We start from the raw sequence: 17,293 nt of genomic DNA, 5'->3' as shown, positions 1-17,293 counted from the left end.
AGATCGCAGTCAATCAAAGCTGGAGCTGGAAGTCGGCAAGCTCATCATCAACGCCAATCCGTGGCAATGGCTCCTGGTCCTCCTCTCCTTCCTCCTCCGCCTCGCGCAAGCCCAGCAGCTCAGTGAAAGTCATGCCGCCAGCCATATGCGTCTTGTCGATGGAAGACTGCTTCGTGACTCCAGAAGCAATCGGTTTCTCGTGGATGCTAGACAGTGGAGCACGAGCAGTGGCAGACACAGCCCTGCCCTTCGAGTAGCCGAGAGTGGTGTTCGAAACTGCCTTTGCCACGGTATGTCGAGTGTTGCCTGATGTCGAAGTCGCACCCGTCTTCTTGCCTGCTAGCATAGATGGCATTCTCGCTCTTGCCGCTGCTGTGGGAGCAGCAAAATTCGGTACTACCTTCTGCCTCGCTTGCCCATCCACCTTGGCCAAAGCAGAAGCAGCGCTCTTTGATTTCACGGTTCCAGGCCTCCTCTCTTGCTCCTCACGCTTCTTCTTGCCCGCCTCTGCTTTGGCACACTTCTCTTCGAAATCGCTAAGCTCATCATCACTTCCCTTGTCTTTCGGTCCGAACTCCTCCCATACACCCTTGGTCAAGTTGTTACCGTCGAATTGAGGGAATGTACGGTCGAGTGGCCAATCTTCCTCGGGATAGTCTGCCAAAGGCACCTCGCGAGGGGGCATATACTCGATATCGGGTACTCCATCGTCGTCGAGTGGGTCGGATGTGGCAGTGTGAATCTTGACCTTGGCACGGCGAAGTCGAGGACTCGCGGGTTTTGTGGCCGATCCTTTCGTTGCAGACGGCAGAGCTGGCGTCTGAAGAAGGTTCGCCTTCGCGTTGGTCGTCTTTGCACCTAGAGGAGCGCGAGTACGTGGTCCAGCTGGAGTGACGAAAGTAGTACTCTTGTCTGCCTTCACGGTTTTGATGTCTCCAAACAGACCTCCATCCTTGCCTTTGCCTCCAGTCTTACCGAACGCGGCATTCTCATCGTTCTTCGCGGCCTTGAAGGGTGTCTTGGGAGCCCTGTTGCCAGGGGTCTTTGGCGCAAGTCCTTTGATGCCCTGGTTCAGCGGCTTCGAAGCTGCAGCGGTCTGCTGTTGGTGTATCGCATTCTCATCGTGATTCCGTGTCGCGAACATTCTGCTCGATTACTTTCGTCTTCACATTTGTGATCAGTAGTGTGTATGTCGTTGTGCGAGCAAGTGCTCAGAAAGTCAATAGTTTGTTGTTGATGGACTACTTCCTCTTACGGTTAGCAGGACCCTGAATCGCTCAGCGTGGGGGAGGTGCGTTTGTTGGCCGCGAAAGAGCACGAGGAAACACTCACTCAATAATAATTCGTTGTCAGAACAAGGATACTACACAGCTGCTCAATCATTCAACCACTTCAAGCACATTAACTCGCTCACTTCGCCCACCCACAAGCCTCTACTTCGAACACAGCTTCGCCAACATGGACGCAATCAAGCAGGTAAGCAAGCCCCAGCAGCTGCAATTCGACACACACTGATGTCTACGACAGAGAATGAACGCTCTACGCGTGGAGGCCGACGAGTCCGCGGGCAAAGTAGAAGACTTGAAGTCCAAGGTCAAGACCCTCGAACAGGAGACTATGCAAAACGAACAGGAGATCACTTCCTTACGACACAAGGTGCAATTACTGGAGACGGAGAACGAGAAGCTCGAGGGTATGCACAAGGATGCCAAGGCGGCGGTGGACGAGAGCGCACAGCACGGTACTCAGAATGAGAGCTTGACAAGGAAGATTCAAATACTTGAGGAGGAGGCCGAGGAGGCGGACAAGAATCTGAGGGAGACTACCGAGAAGTATGCTGGTCATGATGGATGTGGATGATGAAGACGCCGAGCTGACACTGATATTCTAGGCTCCGTCAAACCGATGTCAAGGCCGGTCACTACGAGCGTAAGGTCGCGGCACTCGAGCAGACGAGCGAGCAGTGGGAGAAGAAGTACGAGGAGATGGCGGCCAAGTACTCTCTGACCAAGAAGGAGCTCGACGACTTTGTCGCCGAGATTGGCAACATCTAGGTTTTTGGGGCCAGAACAGGCTGTGCCTGTGTACTCCAGCGACATGACGAGCGTGCTATACCACGACCCAGCATAATCATCAAAGTTCACTGACATGCAAATCTCGCTTACATTGTCGTCTTTCAGCTAGATCACAGTCACTTTGGTCGACGGTACATGTCTCGAAATACACCGCCACATGTGAGAAGCATACTGATCATGACTTGCTGCAAAACGCACATCGCCACTAAATGATATTGGCAGAGTAACACTCCGCATCTGCCAGAGTTACCTCTCCCGCTGCCGCCCTGCCTAGATCCTTCAGCCCCTTGCATGTGTTGCCATGAGCATCACAGCATCAACCTGGCGACTCTTACTTAAGCAGGCTGGGCGGTTCCGATCACATCAAACTTATCGGGCGATCTCGGCTTGCATATCACCTAGGCGGTGTCACAGTGATGCTGCGTTGATGCTATCCTGATTTCTATGATTAACCGAGATCGTTTTGTTGATATCGCCACCCTTCGGCCTGCCGATGATCACCGTCCATCGTGCCCGATCCTCTCGGGTTGTGGGTCGATATCAACGAGTCCAATGTATTGTCAAATTGAAGCGTGATATTATTGTCGAGCTACCGAGGCGCAATATATGTGCTTTCTCTCAGAAACTATAGATCGTAATGAACATGTTGCTGGGTCCACCTACCAGTGTAGATAAAGAGCACGCGGCATGGAGAGTTCTAGCAACGTGAATGTCACATGGCTGGTAGTCAAAACACCAGCGGCCCGCGGACTAGCGCGGTTCTACAGGTGACGTTGAACATTCGAGATTCTTGCTGCAAGTTACGCAAGTATGAGATTGTCTTCGCGCGGGCAAGTACGACCCGCAACCATACACATTCTCGGCAAGAACAGGTGATCAGCAAATTTCTTATCGGTGCACTTCCTTCCTCTCCTTGACACAAATATCATCACACAGACAAGAAAAACTTTCCTTCTCATACACAACCTGCAAGCTTCGATATTTGGAAAGCTAACGCAGGTCGACCACCCGCCGGCTACGTGCATGCACGTAAGGCTGAAGATCCGCCCGCCGAGAGCTTGAAGCCATGGCGACTCATAACGTGTCTCTGTAAGTTCATGCTACACATCTAGTTGACGTGCCACTACTGACCACAGATCAGCTTCCTACCACACACAGTCGCGTTCACTGACACGAGATCTACTGCGGCGTCTTCGAGGCGCCAAAGTCCGCCTCCGATCTCAAAACGCCAAGCTTCGACCACCGACCTGCCAACTCATAGAAGTTTTGCGAGTCTCTTCAATGGACCCGATCCACCGGAGACCCCGAGCATTGCGCTCAACGAGGAGTTCTTCTCGTCCAAAAAGGTAAGCACGCGAGCAAAATCAGGTGATCTGCACGGGCTGGTATCGAGCGAGGCGCAAGTGGCAGAATGGGGTAAGCAGGCTATCTTCAACCAGCCGAAGTCGAGAGCAGGACCACTGCCGTCTTCCTCAGTGCTCGATTTCGCAAAGGTCCATCAGGAGGCAGAGAGGAAGCGTCTTCAGAAGGCGAAGCGAAGCAAGAGATCTCCTCCGAGTAGAGGTTCAAGGGCCGTGAGTCGTGATCGCACTCTAGATGGCAAGTCATGGGACGTGCAGCCTGCGGTGCAGGGCAATGGCGGTCTGACCAACGCTGTTCGTGCCGCGGCCGATGCTGGTGACATCGATACTAATTTCATTGGCACCGTTGGTTTTCCAACAGACTCGCTCTCAGAAGACTTCAAGGAAGAGATCCACGACCGCCTCCTTTCGGACCACGAGTCCCAGGTTGTCTGGATCAGTGACAAGGATATGGACGGCCATTACACTCACTACTGCAAGACTATCCTGTGGCCCATCTTCCACTATCAAGTCCCGGATCATCCCAAGAGCAAAGCTTACGCTGATCACTCCTGGGAGTTCTACCGTAATGTTAACCAGGCATTTGCCGAAAAGGTTGTGGAGAGCTACAAGCGCGGTGATACCATCTGGATCCACGACTATCACCTCCTACTGGTTCCGGCCATGGTCCGCCAGAAACTGCCCGAGGCTCAAATTGGCTTCTTCCTGCACACCGCCTTCCCGTCGTCTGAGGTCTTTCGCTGTCTATCAACTCGCAAGGCGCTGCTTGAGGGCATGCTCGGTGCCAACCTCGTCGCCTTCCAGACAGAGGAGTATGCTCAGCATTTCCTGCAGACTTGCAGCCGCTTGTTGACGGTCGAGGCAACTGGCGAAGGTGTGCAGCTGGAGAATCACTTTGTCAATGTCACATGCCAGCCGATCGGTCTCAACCTTGAGGCTATTGGAGAAGCCCGCAAGGACGATGAGGTGGGTAATTGGATGAAGATCATTAATGAGCTCTTTCCGAACAAGAAGATCATTGTCGCTCGAGACAAGCTCGACAATGTCCGCGGAGTCCGACAGAAGTTGCTCGCATATGAGCTATTCCTGAACAAGTACCCTGAGTGGCGTGAGAGAGTCGTGCTCATCCAGGTCGTTGGCTCCACTAGCAAGGAGAGCGAGCTTATGGCGACTGTCGGCGATATCTGCAGACGCATCGACTCGATTCATTCATCTCTGGCCAATCGGCCTCTGGTATTCCTGCAACAAGACATGGATCTTCCAAACTACTTGGCAATGTTGACGGTCGCCGATGCATTCATGATCACCGCACTGCGCGATGGCATGAACCTTGCAGCACACGAATATATTTGCTGCCAGGATGGCACCTCGCCTTTCAAAGGCGGTAAGAAGTATTCCCCCCTCATTCTGAGCGAGTTTACGGGCAGCTCTGCGGTGCTGGGCGATGGTCAGCTCATGATTAATCCATGGGACTACCAGCAACAAGCAAGAGCGATCAGGCAGGCTCTTGAGATGGGCGATGGTGAGAAGTACGAACGCTGGAGTAAGATGCACAAGATCGTCACTACACAGACGGGCGGACGATGGGCCCATCAGCTCAAGGATACCCTTGACAAGGTCTACGCTGAGCACCACGAGCGTGCTTCCACATCTGTGCCGCGCATGTCCATCACCAAGGTCACCGACAAGTACAAAGCAGCCAGTCGTCGTGTCTTCATCATCGACTACGAGGGCACTTTAGCCCCTCATCGCACGAGCACCGGCATTCCTCTATCCTCGCCACAGCGTGTGCTCGACGGTCTCGAATCACTGATGGCGGACTCGAAAAACATCGTCTACGTAATGTCTGGTCGTGGTCCAGAGGAGCTCGAAAGCACGTTCCGCACCCTCCCCTCGCTCGGTCTCATTGCGGAGAATGGCTGCTTTCTTCGCGAGTACGGCGCCCAGCATAGCGAGTGGCAGGTCTTCGTTGATCAAGACGAGACTGCCAAGTGGAAAGATCAAGCTCGTGGTATACTCGACTACTTCCAGACTCGCCTCGAAGGCAGCGACATCGAGGAGCGGCACTGCAGTCTTTTCTTCCGCTATGGGAAGACTGGCGACCAAGAGGCCGCCGTCCGCTTTGCGGGCGAGTGTGCAGATCAGATCAACACTTCTTGCCGCAGTATGGGCATTCATGCTGTGCCCATCTCAAAGGCTGTCCTGATCGAGCAAGTCCACTTCAGCAAGCGCAGTGCCGCGACTCACATCTTCGACATCCTTCGTGCGAAGGCTACTGCGCGTGGCCACCCGGTGCCGGAGTTCCTGCTCGTGGCTGGTGACGATCGTGAAGATGAAATCATCTTTCAGTGGGCGAATGAGCTGGGTGAGAAGGGCACGATCAGAGATGTCTTTACTGTTTCGGTCGGCCGGAGGAACACGGTGGCTGGTAGCACGATTACGCAGGGCGCGACGGGGTTGTTGAACGCGCTGTTGAAGTTGGGCAAGTCTTCGAGTGAGGGTATGGAGGGTGATTATGTCAATCGTGGTACTGGAACGATGTGAGACGGGCGATGATGAGGAACAACGTATCAGGTGAGCGCCTTCTAGGCTGTCATGCATTTGAGCGCAGGCGCTCGGAGCATTGCTGTGGAATGGGTCTATGCTGACGAGTATGATGATCGTGCTGCTCCTCAGCCTCAAGCTCACATGGAGGCCACGTAGTACTAGTAGGTAGTACTACCAGATGTCTACAAGTGCATCCTACGAAACGACCCAATGCCGGCCTGCTTGTTATCTATAGGAACAGGTAGCAAGACACAGCCGTCTGTCTTGCGCCTGAATCTCATCTATCAGTGTCAGGACACCCGTGCACAGCTGTAGCCATGATAGGACATGATTTACGAGGCGCAATTTTGGAGTGAGTCGGCCAGGCAGTCCGAAGGCAGCGTTCGGCGTGCATGCGTGGGAGCTTGTTAATGTCGTAGAAAGGTACGCGAGATATGAGCACGTCTTCTCGACGGCGCTGCGTGGGACCCGAATAGGTTAGCTCGAGTGGCTTGGCGTGGATGATCGAAGGAATGCCGAAGACTTCGCTGTACCACTCCTTCACGCACTCCGATTGACTTCATGTTCAAATTTACACAGATAGAGCCTGCCGACGTGCCACATGCTGCGCCTGCCAAATGAGCGCTGTACAGGACCACGAACGGCTACTCCATCGAGGCTCGGCTTGCAGAGACGCAAGTTGTCGTCGGCATGGATGCAGCTCATCTCGTTACGAACATCGAGCGTAGACGTACAGCCAAGTATTGCCAGCAGCAACTTTGGGGCCAGAATGTTGGATGTCGTCTGGTTTTCAGGCATATGACGGTCGCCTCCCAGCTTCGCGATCTACCTCTGTCTATAAAGCTGAACCTCCTTCCAGGTAGGTCACCTAGCTCAGTTCCACGCATTTCTCAACCCTACACTTTCAGACTTTCCCCATCGTCACAATGCGATACACCTCTAGCCTACCTATTTTAGGCTTTGCCCTGCGCGTTGGTGCTGCAATCAACTTCACTCCCTGCCCAGAGCTCAATGCTGCCATCGCGGCCAACTTCTCTCCAGCAGCAGCTTTGCCGACTTTTGACTGTGCCACCCTGCCAGTTCCGCTGGACTATACCGATGATAGTTCACCATCACTCGACCTCAGCCTCTTCCGCATCAATGCCACTCAACAGCCAGTGCTGGGCAGCGTCCTGATGAACTTTGGAGGTCCCGGAGGTACAGCTCCAGACAATTTGGCTGTCTTGGCCGAGAAGGCCCATAGCGTGATAGGACCGGAATGGAACCTCATCTCATGGGACCCTAGAGGCACTGGCTTCACTATACCATTCCAGTGTGATGTTTCAGAGCTTGGGTCTACGGCTACACCTTCAAATTCGAAGCGATCTTTAGGAGAGCTGGTAAACGTCAACATTACGGACATTTTTTCCAACGGCGGATGGGTAAGTGAAAGTGTGTGAGATATAGTTAGCTGTCTGACTGATACTTTACAGGATTATGCTGGCCAAAATGCTGATCTGTGCTATGCACAAGCGAACAAGACTGGCAGTCTCATCGGCACCGCTTTTGTGGCTCGTGACATGATGCACATCGTGGACGCATTAGGTGAAGACGGACTGCTCAGATACTACGGCTGGTCCTACGGTACAGCTTTAGGCGCATATGTCGTCGCTATGTTTCCCGATCGTATCGGTCGAATCGTACTCGATGCCAACGTCAACCCTCATACATACCAGGACGGCACATACATCACCACAACCGCTGATCTGAAGCCTGATTTCGACGGATTCTTACAGACATGCTTTGAAGCCAAAGACGACTGTGCTCTGTACACTCTGTTGCAGCCGAACACTACGGAGGACTTTATCACAGCCTTGAATGAAGCTCTAGCACCATTGGCCAAGAACGCTACGGAAAGCATACAGGGCTATCTGACCTACATCGGGCTGAAAGCAACAATACAGCAGAACCTGTACTTTCCTAGTGGATGGCCGAAATTTGCACAGACATTAGCAGCGGTATTTACCGGTTCATCTCCAGCTCCAAAGCCTGCAGTACAATACGGCGTTGCCGAAAACGCTGTGGTGGGTATTCGCGCAAGTGATGCAACTTTTCACGCCAACTCTAGCGATGAGTACCTACCTACCTTGAGAGCGCAACAGGCAGTCAGCCCCAGTTTCAGCGACGCCATGTACGTCTCCTTCTGGGTCTCGGCACAGTGGAAGATGGTGAGTCCAACCGTTGCGGAAGTTCATGTTTCAGCCCCACTAACGAGGATGTCATGTCTAGCCGGCAAAGGAACGATATTGGGGTGACTTTCACGTCAAGACCAAGACTCCAGTCCTCTTTATCAACGGCCAACACGACCCCGTGACACCTCTCGAGAACGCTTATAATGCTAGTGCCTCATTCGAGGGCAGCGCGGTATTGTCACATTCTGGTTACGGCCATGGTCTCTTCGCCAGTCCCTCTCAATGCGCGGCCGATTATGTTCAAGCCTACTTCAAAAATGCTACCCTGCCGCCCAATGGCACTCACTGCGAACCAGATCTTACGCTGCTGCAGATGTGGGTGCAGAGTCTGCCTGCTGGTGTGGCGACGAATGGCACCACAAACGGGACCGCGAATGCGACGACCGGCAATGGAAATGGTAGTCAGAGTTCCAGCACCCCAGTGCCCTACGCCAATGATGCGCCAGGTCACGGCGCCACTGGAAGCTTTCTTTACATGGTAGTAATGCTAGGGCTGATGCTACAAATGCTTGCTTGAACGAAAAGCTGCGGCAAGATTGAGACTGAACCCTGTTTTGCCACATTCTTTCCACACACCAGATAGAAGCTCATGCAGCAAGAATCCTACTCACTTTCGACTCTTGCTTTTCCGAGCGCGTGACGCGAAGCAGCTAAATATATTCGCCAGAGTATTGACTGTACCGCGGGCAATCCCTCCTGCAATTGCACGTAGATGGAAGAGTATGCCATGGTCCGCATTGTCAGGCATCTGTGTGCTTTCGAGGAGAGGAGTCGCTTCACCAACCCTCTTTCTGCTGACCGAGGCAGAATTCTTCGCGGCCATTTCATTATGCTTTGTGTGCTTCCCGCCAAACTTCTTGTTCTTCGGGTGGACGGAGCCTGGACAGTTCGGCGCTTGGTTTGTCACTTCGGGGTCGGTTGTCTCATCATCTGGAGCTTCTTCATCCAACAACTCTCCGTCAGTCGTGTCTTGGTCATAGATGAAGGATGATGAAGGCGACAGTCCATCTGGAATTGTTCTAGGGAGGTGAGGTACATCTAGGTGCGAGTCCTCAAACTCGATCGTTGTCTTGAGTTGTAAGCGCTTCTGTTGACTAGGATCAGGATCGCTTGGATGGTCTCTCCGTCTCCTGATGGGTCTCATGAAGTTGTGAATCGCGCTGACTACGTGTGGAGTAGTCAGTACGAGGGGATCCCCGACGATGTCCGGGCGAGGAAGGCCTTGGCCCAAGAACTCGATCTGGCGCCAGCCGCCATCACCAGAGTCGAAGTGATCCTTCAGGTACGAAGCTGTCTGCTCAAGGTGGTTGGGCTTGATCGGAACACTGTAATGGAAGCGAAGGTCGAAGAAATCTTGGAAGGGTTTGGCGCTTGTCTCACGATCCTTGCGTGCCTTTTGTGCCGAGCCTGGACCGACACCTTTATGAGAGATGACAATGTGCTCTCCGGGTCGCCGTTCTATCAGCACTGGGGTCTGTTCATCACCCGGAAAGTTGGGATGCTCCATGATGAGTTGCCAAAGTTCGAAGGTGCTGAACGCTCTGTCTCTCTTGGATAGTTCTCTAAGAGCCGAAGTCAGAGCCGCGGTGAACGACTCTTCACCAGGTGCTCTGGTTGTTTCTCCTTGGGAACAAGCACCAAGGAATTCGAAAAAACTTCGTGCTGTCCGCCGCTTTGGGTGTACCAGACGACCAGCTTCACAGCAATCCAGAATCAGCAGGACGTCTGCTGCACTATTGCTAATGATGGGTTCGACCTGGGACCATACTATACTGTTCCTCTCGAGGTGCTCATTATTCGAAACTCGATCATCATTGGTTCCACTCTGTGGCGGACGTAGCTTGCCAACCCATCTGACGTCGCCTTGCTCGCCAGGAATGCCATGACCACCATAGTAGATAATGAGGAGGCCACGATGGCAGCCCTCCTCGTAGACGAATTTCGACAAACAAAGAGTAACCTGCTGCTGTGGCGTTCTCTCCCCATTAGGTGAAGCCTCTACAAGCTTTTCTTCTTTGACCTTAAAGCCATAGGTATCGTCGAGTACTGATCTGAGCTTGTCGATCTCCTCCTTCACTTTTAAATCGTCGTAGCGGTCTTCCCAGTACAACAACTGCACTGCAGTCTTATCATAGCGTCTGGTTCTTGGCGTATAACCCATACATTCCTGCCACTTCATACTAAGCCGGCTATTGGCAGCCTGAGATATGCTTGTGGTGTTCATGTCGGTCCCGGGAGTCGCTTCATCAGCAAGGGTGCCTGGCCCGGTGCTGTTAGTACCAGCGGTCGCTTTTGGTGGCTTCTGAGCTGGCGCCATGGCTCTGTGAGCTGTCAGGCAAGGCGTGACTGGGCAACGGTACACAGCAGTAGTCGATTGAGACAGGCAGGGCTATATACATTTGTTTGTGCAAAGTTCGCTCGAGATGATCACGCGGGCATATCGTATCGCCTCAATGCATCGCCTAAAGAGGCTATCACGATGTTCAGGCGCGGCCAGTCAGCAGAAGCTTGCAGTATGATACGCCACCACGACACTATCTGAGCTTCTCCTGGCGGTAGGTGAGGCAGACCGACTGCCTCAGGTCAATGGGGCGGAGTGGAGCCGACCAGCGTCCGTGCGCTAAAAGTTCATGGTCATGTACACAAGGCTGGCTATATATGGTTTCTTTCACACCACAAGGTACATCAGGCTATCGAAGATAAGTGGCTAGGCTAGGCATCTGCCTAACCGCTCTCGGTCCCTTTTGACACTTCTTCCTGCTACCCTGGGGTCCCACCGTTACCAACGTTACCCAGAAAAACAACCAAGACAGCGCAGTACCTACGGTGAGGTCAGTACCAAATATTCACATTTCTAGAGCTCATAACATACGCAGCTGCAGCACCCAGAATCTCGTGTTTCTTTGCGGATGTGAAGAGCGACATGACCGCCGAGAAGATTAGCGTAAAGACAAGCAGTATTGCAAAACAGACTGCGTTCGCCTGTCCGCTAATCAGGCTGTGACCGCTTTCGACGAGGTGGAACAGCAGGTATATTGGCACGATAAGTAGGAACAGGATCATGGCCGTAATGACTCCCACAGAACATGCGTTGATGCGATCCTTACAGTAGTAGACTTGGTCCTTGTCGAATGCCTTGCGAGCTAGATCCTGGGAGTCCATTAGCCATCTCGTCACGGTAACAGAGGAACGACGCAAACCTTGGAGCAAAAAATATGCTGCTTATCGTATCAGTACATTAGCCACGAGTCTAGAGGTGAGATCTTGACCGACCTGCAGTGGAGGGCAATGGAAGATCCGAAGCAACCGCTCAATGCAACGATCGAGCCAGGCATTCTCGCGACCCGGCCGAAGTGTGACGAGATCTTCCTTACACCAAACGTATGCCGATTCAGCTTCGTCCACTGGACATCTTCCCGTCATATAATTGACTACACTTCGATGCTCGCTCGTCGAAGGACGATTCATGGCCATGAGGTCCTTGGCAACCAGGAGAAGTGAAGCTTTTTGAGGTTAGCGAAGATGGAGACCACCGTGGAACTAGCGTACCATATTCGCGGAAAGCGGTTTCTGCAGTTTGCAGGATCCTTCTGCGTTTCTCACCTTGGAATTGCCTGCTAAATAGATTGTCGGCATCGTCGAATTGTTCAGCATTATCGAGTTCGTCGAGTTCTGCCTCAATGCACCGCAATTGATCCTGTTTATCGAGCAGGATCCTGGTCTGAATATAGCCGTGCCTGCGGTATAGCGCGAAGCTCTCATCACTGTCCAAGAATATTGCGAGGTTGGGGTATGCACTGGCGAAATCCTTTACTGCGCTTGGTCAGTCTGTGCCCTGGTGTCCCTGGGTAACGGGACCAAGGGCTTACAGGATCTGATGACGGTACGTGGAGCCACTGGCTGTTGACTAGAAGTCTTGCTCGGATTCGATCTTGGCAACGTCATGCTCTCCTGACACGCTTCAGGAGCGCGCTTTCCACGCAAAAGATTCCACGCTCGACACCATGCATCACGGTCAGGAAGCCATGCGATGCTGCGTAGGCTCCAGCAACCAGGACGCATGACGCCTGGAGCTTCTGTAAGCGTAGGCGAAGATTGTGCCGAGTCAATGGCAAGCTCCTTCGCTTGACCTAATTCTAGCATGGAAGCTTGCTTCTCGTGACCGTCCATATTCAAGCCTGACGACATAAAGAAGGCTTCGAGGATGAGGAGAAACGAAGATCCGCATGAAATCAATACTCGACACCCAGATAGTGAGAAAGAAAACGAATAATAGCAGATGCGAAGATGTGTTGTACAACGTCGAACCAGCCTTATCCTCCAAAGCACACAGCCACAGTCGTCCAATGAGGGGTCATACCGGTCTTGCATGTACATCGCTCACCCTACCTTCGCTTCAGAGAGCTTTCGGGCAGCCATTCGCCCTGATTGTATGGCACCCCATCCATGGTCAATTGGTACTCCTTTGAACCCGAGCCATCAGTCAGCATTCGAGACTTGGCGACTACCATCTCGTACGGCTTGTCATCGTTGGGAAGGAACAAGTAGACCAGGTCACTCTTTTTGAACGAGATCTAACGATATGGTCTGTCAGACTGCTCAAGTTCGATCAGATTACTGATTCTGTTACCTTTGGAGCCTTCGGACCCTTGACGTGAGATCTCGTCGGAGGTCTACTGTCCTCGCCCTGATGCAGCGTGAGCTTCATGCCTCAGGTTTTGCAGCGGCACCGATCGTGGCGAAGCACATACATCCTGCTGTTGCGTCTGATCTTCCTCAACCATTGATTCGCGCTAGCTTCAGGTCCGGTGTGTGAGGCGCCCAGGACACAGCGTCGAGATTCCAGTTTGCGTGCCTCTGATATCGTCGCAGCTCAGCCTGGCACTGCAGATGCCTTAATAAATGCCTGGCACGAGGCTCAGCTACTTATCCCATCCACAAGGAGGCCACACACAATGCAAGTACATGCAGTCGAGCTGCGCGCCCTGGCCCAAGGCAATGGCTGCGCCAATCACGAGCATTTGACATGGCAAGGTTGTGCCTCATGGATGGCTGCCACATCCGTAGGACTCTTACACCTTCGTGCACTCTCGTCCCTCTCGATTGCATCCACACTTATTCGGCCTGCATTTATGCTTGTATAGAGGCCGCCTCAGCGTATCGCTAGCCAATAACGGAGCTCCGCCCGGACGTGTACAGCCTTGCTGTGCCGTGTCTGGAAGCCCGGCCAGTAGTGTGATGGCGGTTGACGCGAGGCAGGCGTGATGGCTTGCAGCTACAGTCTCTGGGAAGAACGGATGGAACCCCTGTCAAACGCACGGTGTCGGTGCCGACTTGTGCACTGATGAGGTGACGCTCTTACTGGCAGATCCTCCAACGGAAACTAGTAGGGGTTCCACCCGTTCTTCCCTAAGACTGTATACAAGATCACTACTTACTGCCGCTTCGATCTTACCCAGTTTGCGACAGCCTGCATCGTAACAAACGCAGATCTTGGAATCCTATTGCAGCGAGCCCGGCGTCGTAAGCATAAGGGATCGAGTCCATGAAATTAGAGATCGAGTAGGCAACATCATTTCCAAAGCTGAAATCAACGGGGACCCTACAACATTCCATGTCCACCTACCCGTCTAAAGCTAATGCCGCTAGGGAATTGCCGAATTGCTCGAGCCGTCTCATGGCACATTAGCGGGCCGTGGCATTCCGGTCGAGCGCGAAGCACAACCGCGAAGCACACAACAATGCGCTTCTTCCATGCTGACCTCACAGTCTGTGCATGCTCGTTGCTATCCAGACGTGTACCACTACCGCCCGTATAGCTGCGTTCGCAGAAAATATGAAGAATCTCGCTGACGCAACGAACGCGATAAAAGCAGTCCAATGGCTTAGAACAGGCTAGCCGACTCAACACAGTGCTGTAGAAGCAGATGGTAAAACTTGGCAATAGCACATCGGCCTTTCTTGCGAGTAACGGTAAGTGGCAGAGGGCAGAAGTACAGGCGCACGTAGCCTGAATCTGCTGCTTCACATCTAAAAGTCAACCTTTATTGTGTTGGAATACATACTCACAACAGCAAGGTCTCCGACCGTAAAACATAAGCAATACCTTGCGGTCCAGTTGAGAGTCTCGATGGAGCTCGCGCGGATAACCTACGCTGCTTACGAGGCATTGACCTATTCTAGTGTCAACCTCAAAGACCTCACACTCGACGAGAACGGCCTGGACAAATCCTGCCCTCGAGATAATGGTCGCCATTCGGGGGTGTGCCGTAGCGACCTTGGATCTTTGGAGCATTTACCGCTCTAGCTGATCTCGCACGTCCTCTCGCAGCTGGAGTTGCTCTCGCTGGCTGTGTTCAGGCGCCTCAACGCTCGGTCAATGCAGGTCGTAGATTCGGTGCCCTCATACCGTACGATCATGCGCAAGTGTCCTGACGTGCTACGAGGTCTCTACAGCATACAGTATGGATCTCACGTCTCCGTGGTGCAGCTCTGGGAGACGCTTAGAAGGGCGAAGTGTTAGGACCGCGGTGATTTTAGTGGTTACATATATCTGCTGACGTGCCGCCGCGTTTGCTTCCGATGCTTCTAGACAGAATCTCGTTACTACCCGTTGCGAGTATCGGAGGCATCTAGACAGTACGGTGTGAGCAAGCACTCTCTTGAAGATCTTCCAGCCATGAAGAGTGTTCCTGGCTACTACAGTCCGGCAGAGAAAGCCGAAGTCACCCAAACAACCCTGCTAGACAGAGAAACAGTTCGTTCTCGGGCTATCGCGATTCATGGTTCACTGAACCTCATGCTGTCATATGCCAAGCAAAAGACGGCCACGTGGAATGCGAGATATCACAGCAAAGTCAGCGCAACGAGACCTGGACAGACAGCCGCACAGCCACGAAGGTCGTCACCAGCAGGACCCACGGATGGTCCTGAGGGCGATGTGAGACGGTATATGGCTGTTGTCAACGCACCATACATTGATCACAAAACCCAGCTCGTTGAATCAGGAAGGTACTGCAAGGGCCGCGAGCGCTTATATCGCGACCATATCTGGAGGCGAAGGAACACCTTAGACACCTTTGTTGAGCATCTACGGGAGCTGGGCGACATTGTTGATGGCATTCATGAGCCCTTATAAACGCATGATGCGCGTTGCAGGAGTCCGGGTCAGAAAGTCTTCTCCACGCCCGACCCACACCTTGGCCTGACATAACCTGGGATTTGTTCGTGTCATGCAGCCCGTTAATATCTCCATGTCGATCAAGACCGGGCCTTTGGCGCACACCGACGAGCTCTCGTGGACCGTGTATGCAAAGATGGATCTCGACCCTCACGTATTGCAGACAAGTGTTGACGGAAAAAGATAATAAGCACTTTCGAGTATGCAAGAGCAACTCAGTAAAGAATCAGGTCGAGGAGGATCTACGACAACGGAAGGCTAATGGCATTAGACGTAGCAGTAGCAGGGGCATGCGACGAATGCACATGTATGCACTTGTAAGAACAGGCCTACCGGGGCAGGACTTGGACTACAACCACTGTTGCCGATGCTACCTCCCGCGGCAGTCAAGAAAGTTACCACAAGGTGACCGAGCACCGATTCATGTCAGCAGTCTAGTCCAGTGATAACATTGATTCTACATGCTTCAACCACTGCGCCGCCATAGAGGACAACCCGGGCGAAGCTCGCATTCAGCCGCATCTCTTTCGCCTCTTCTGGACATATTCCACGAGCGTGTTCCCAACTCGCGCAGCCACATCTGGTCGTGGCCAAAGGACAATCCGTGCAGTTGTAGTCAAGTATGATACATCATGCTCAGTGGCCAGCTTACGCATATGTTGTTCATGGACCAACAAAAATAGTTGGCCGCGCTCTTGCCAAGAGTTTCACAGCTGTGATTCCAAAGCCTGAGCGATCAGTCGGGTCAGCATGAAGAAGAGCCCGATTGAGATTTGCGTTCAACAGCTCAGTGAACCATGCCTGATGAGCCCCTTCTCTAATACTGAAGGTGGATATATAAAGCCCTGCGGCCCATAGCAAGCTGGTGGTGATCACGCAACTGTGCCTCTATTGATTCGCCCTCCCTCCACATACCTGTCTCGTCGCAGTTATAATCGCCACTCCAACACTTTTTACCCCTCACTTTCTCAGTGTCGTCTAAGAAATATGGCGCAAGTCCTTCGAGCGCTCCGCAAGGCATTCAAACGGAAGAAGGCACCACCTCTCGCCTGCCATCTATCTCTCGACCAAGACGACGAGCATATCCACACCGCTGCTTGCTTCCTTGATGTCCAGCCTCTAGCACTAGTAGAGCTCTTTCAGTCTCAAAGCTGCCAGTCCTGCCCGCCTGCCATTCCAGGCATTCTCGAATCGACACAACATCCGAATCTGCAGCATGTCACGTACGACGTCACCTACTTCGACCATACCGGCTGGAAAGACACGCACTCCAACCCGCGCTGGGATCAGCGGCAGAAGAATTATGTCAGGAAGTGGGGCCGCAGTACATTGTACACTCCCATGGTCGTCGTCAACGGTGTCGCCGATGCGGGATCCGGTGGCGGCACCAAGGCCGAGATCGACGGTGTAGTCCAGCGCGCTCGCGAGATGCAGCACCAGATGGACTGGCACATCTTTCTCGACACCAACGACACTCACGTCAAACTGGACACCGATAAGTTGGAGATTGAGCCGCATGACGTGAATGTCATTGTGTACAGGGCCACCACTGAGGTTGTGAAGATCGTGAGTCCAGAGCTGGTGCTACGATCTTGAAAAGGGTACTGACTGCTTATCAGGGCAAAGGGCCGAATAAAGGCAAGAAAGTCCCACACAAGAATGTCGTCGACCAGATCGTCAACATCGGTACCTGGAACGGAGGTGATAATCTGTATGAGTTGCCCATGACTCCAGCGCAGATGGCGCCCGGTATGGGTGCCGTGGCTGTCGTGCAAGGAGCCCAGGGCGGACCAATTGTCGCGGTCGCAAAGATTGTCTGAGGATGTGACGCGAGGAACGATGTCTGTTATGTGACCGGCGAGTTAGAAGTAGCCGTTGCATCGAGTACCGATCGCTCTG

The 17,293-nt window shown here is 53.0% G+C and overlaps 6 protein-coding genes across 6 annotated transcripts; 4 read left to right on the top strand and 2 right to left on the bottom strand.

Annotated features, from left to right (window-relative positions):
* Positions 1–13: 13 nt before the first annotated feature.
* Positions 14–1,144, bottom strand: LTS14_004058 (uncharacterized protein; the record flags this gene model as incomplete). The annotated part of the gene is made up of 1 exon (XM_064836760.1): positions 14–1,144. One exon carries the CDS (start codon positions 1,142–1,144, stop codon positions 14–16), a length of 1,131 nt encoding a protein of 376 aa, XP_064695393.1.
* Positions 1,145–1,458: 314 nt separating this feature from the next.
* TPM2 (tropomyosin-2) lies at positions 1,459–2,054 on the top strand (the record flags this gene model as incomplete). The annotated part of the gene is made up of 3 exons (XM_064836759.1): positions 1,459–1,476; positions 1,528–1,832; positions 1,892–2,054. 3 exons carry the CDS (start codon positions 1,459–1,461, stop codon positions 2,052–2,054), a joined length of 486 nt encoding a protein of 161 aa, XP_064695392.1.
* Positions 2,055–3,141: 1,087 nt separating this feature from the next.
* Positions 3,142–5,980, top strand: TPS3 (Trehalose-6-P synthase/phosphatase complex subunit; the record flags this gene model as incomplete). Its single annotated transcript, XM_064836758.1, has 2 exons — positions 3,142–3,164; positions 3,217–5,980. 2 exons carry the CDS (start codon positions 3,142–3,144, stop codon positions 5,978–5,980), a joined length of 2,787 nt encoding a protein of 928 aa, XP_064695391.1.
* Positions 5,981–6,673: 693 nt separating this feature from the next.
* LTS14_004055 (uncharacterized protein) lies at positions 6,674–8,731 on the top strand (the record flags this gene model as incomplete). The annotated part of the gene is made up of 4 exons (XM_064836757.1): positions 6,674–6,842; positions 6,941–7,404; positions 7,456–8,190; positions 8,252–8,731. 4 exons carry the CDS (start codon positions 6,674–6,676, stop codon positions 8,729–8,731), a joined length of 1,848 nt encoding a protein of 615 aa, XP_064695390.1.
* A 90-nt stretch (positions 8,732–8,821) lies between these two features.
* LTS14_004054 (uncharacterized protein) lies at positions 8,822–12,402 on the bottom strand (the record flags this gene model as incomplete). The annotated part of the gene is made up of 6 exons (XM_064836756.1): positions 8,822–10,535; positions 11,087–11,364; positions 11,415–11,432; positions 11,488–11,717; positions 11,764–12,027; positions 12,084–12,402. The coding sequence occupies 6 exons, from the start codon at positions 12,400–12,402 to the stop codon at positions 8,822–8,824; spliced, it is 2,823 nt and encodes a 940-aa protein (XP_064695389.1).
* Positions 12,403–16,381: 3,979 nt separating this feature from the next.
* Positions 16,382–17,214, top strand: LTS14_004053 (uncharacterized protein; the record flags this gene model as incomplete). Its single annotated transcript, XM_064836755.1, has 2 exons — positions 16,382–16,960; positions 17,014–17,214. 2 exons carry the CDS (start codon positions 16,382–16,384, stop codon positions 17,212–17,214), a joined length of 780 nt encoding a protein of 259 aa, XP_064695388.1.
* Between the last annotated feature and the right edge of the window lie 79 nt (positions 17,215–17,293).

This window comes from Recurvomyces mirabilis (genome assembly GCF_035927965.1).
Source record: "Recurvomyces mirabilis strain CCFEE 5264 chromosome Unknown scaffold_9, whole genome shotgun sequence".
NCBI lineage: Eukaryota > Fungi > Ascomycota > Dothideomycetes > Mycosphaerellales > Teratosphaeriaceae > Recurvomyces > Recurvomyces mirabilis.
This window is presented reverse-complemented; position numbering and strand designations above follow the sequence as displayed.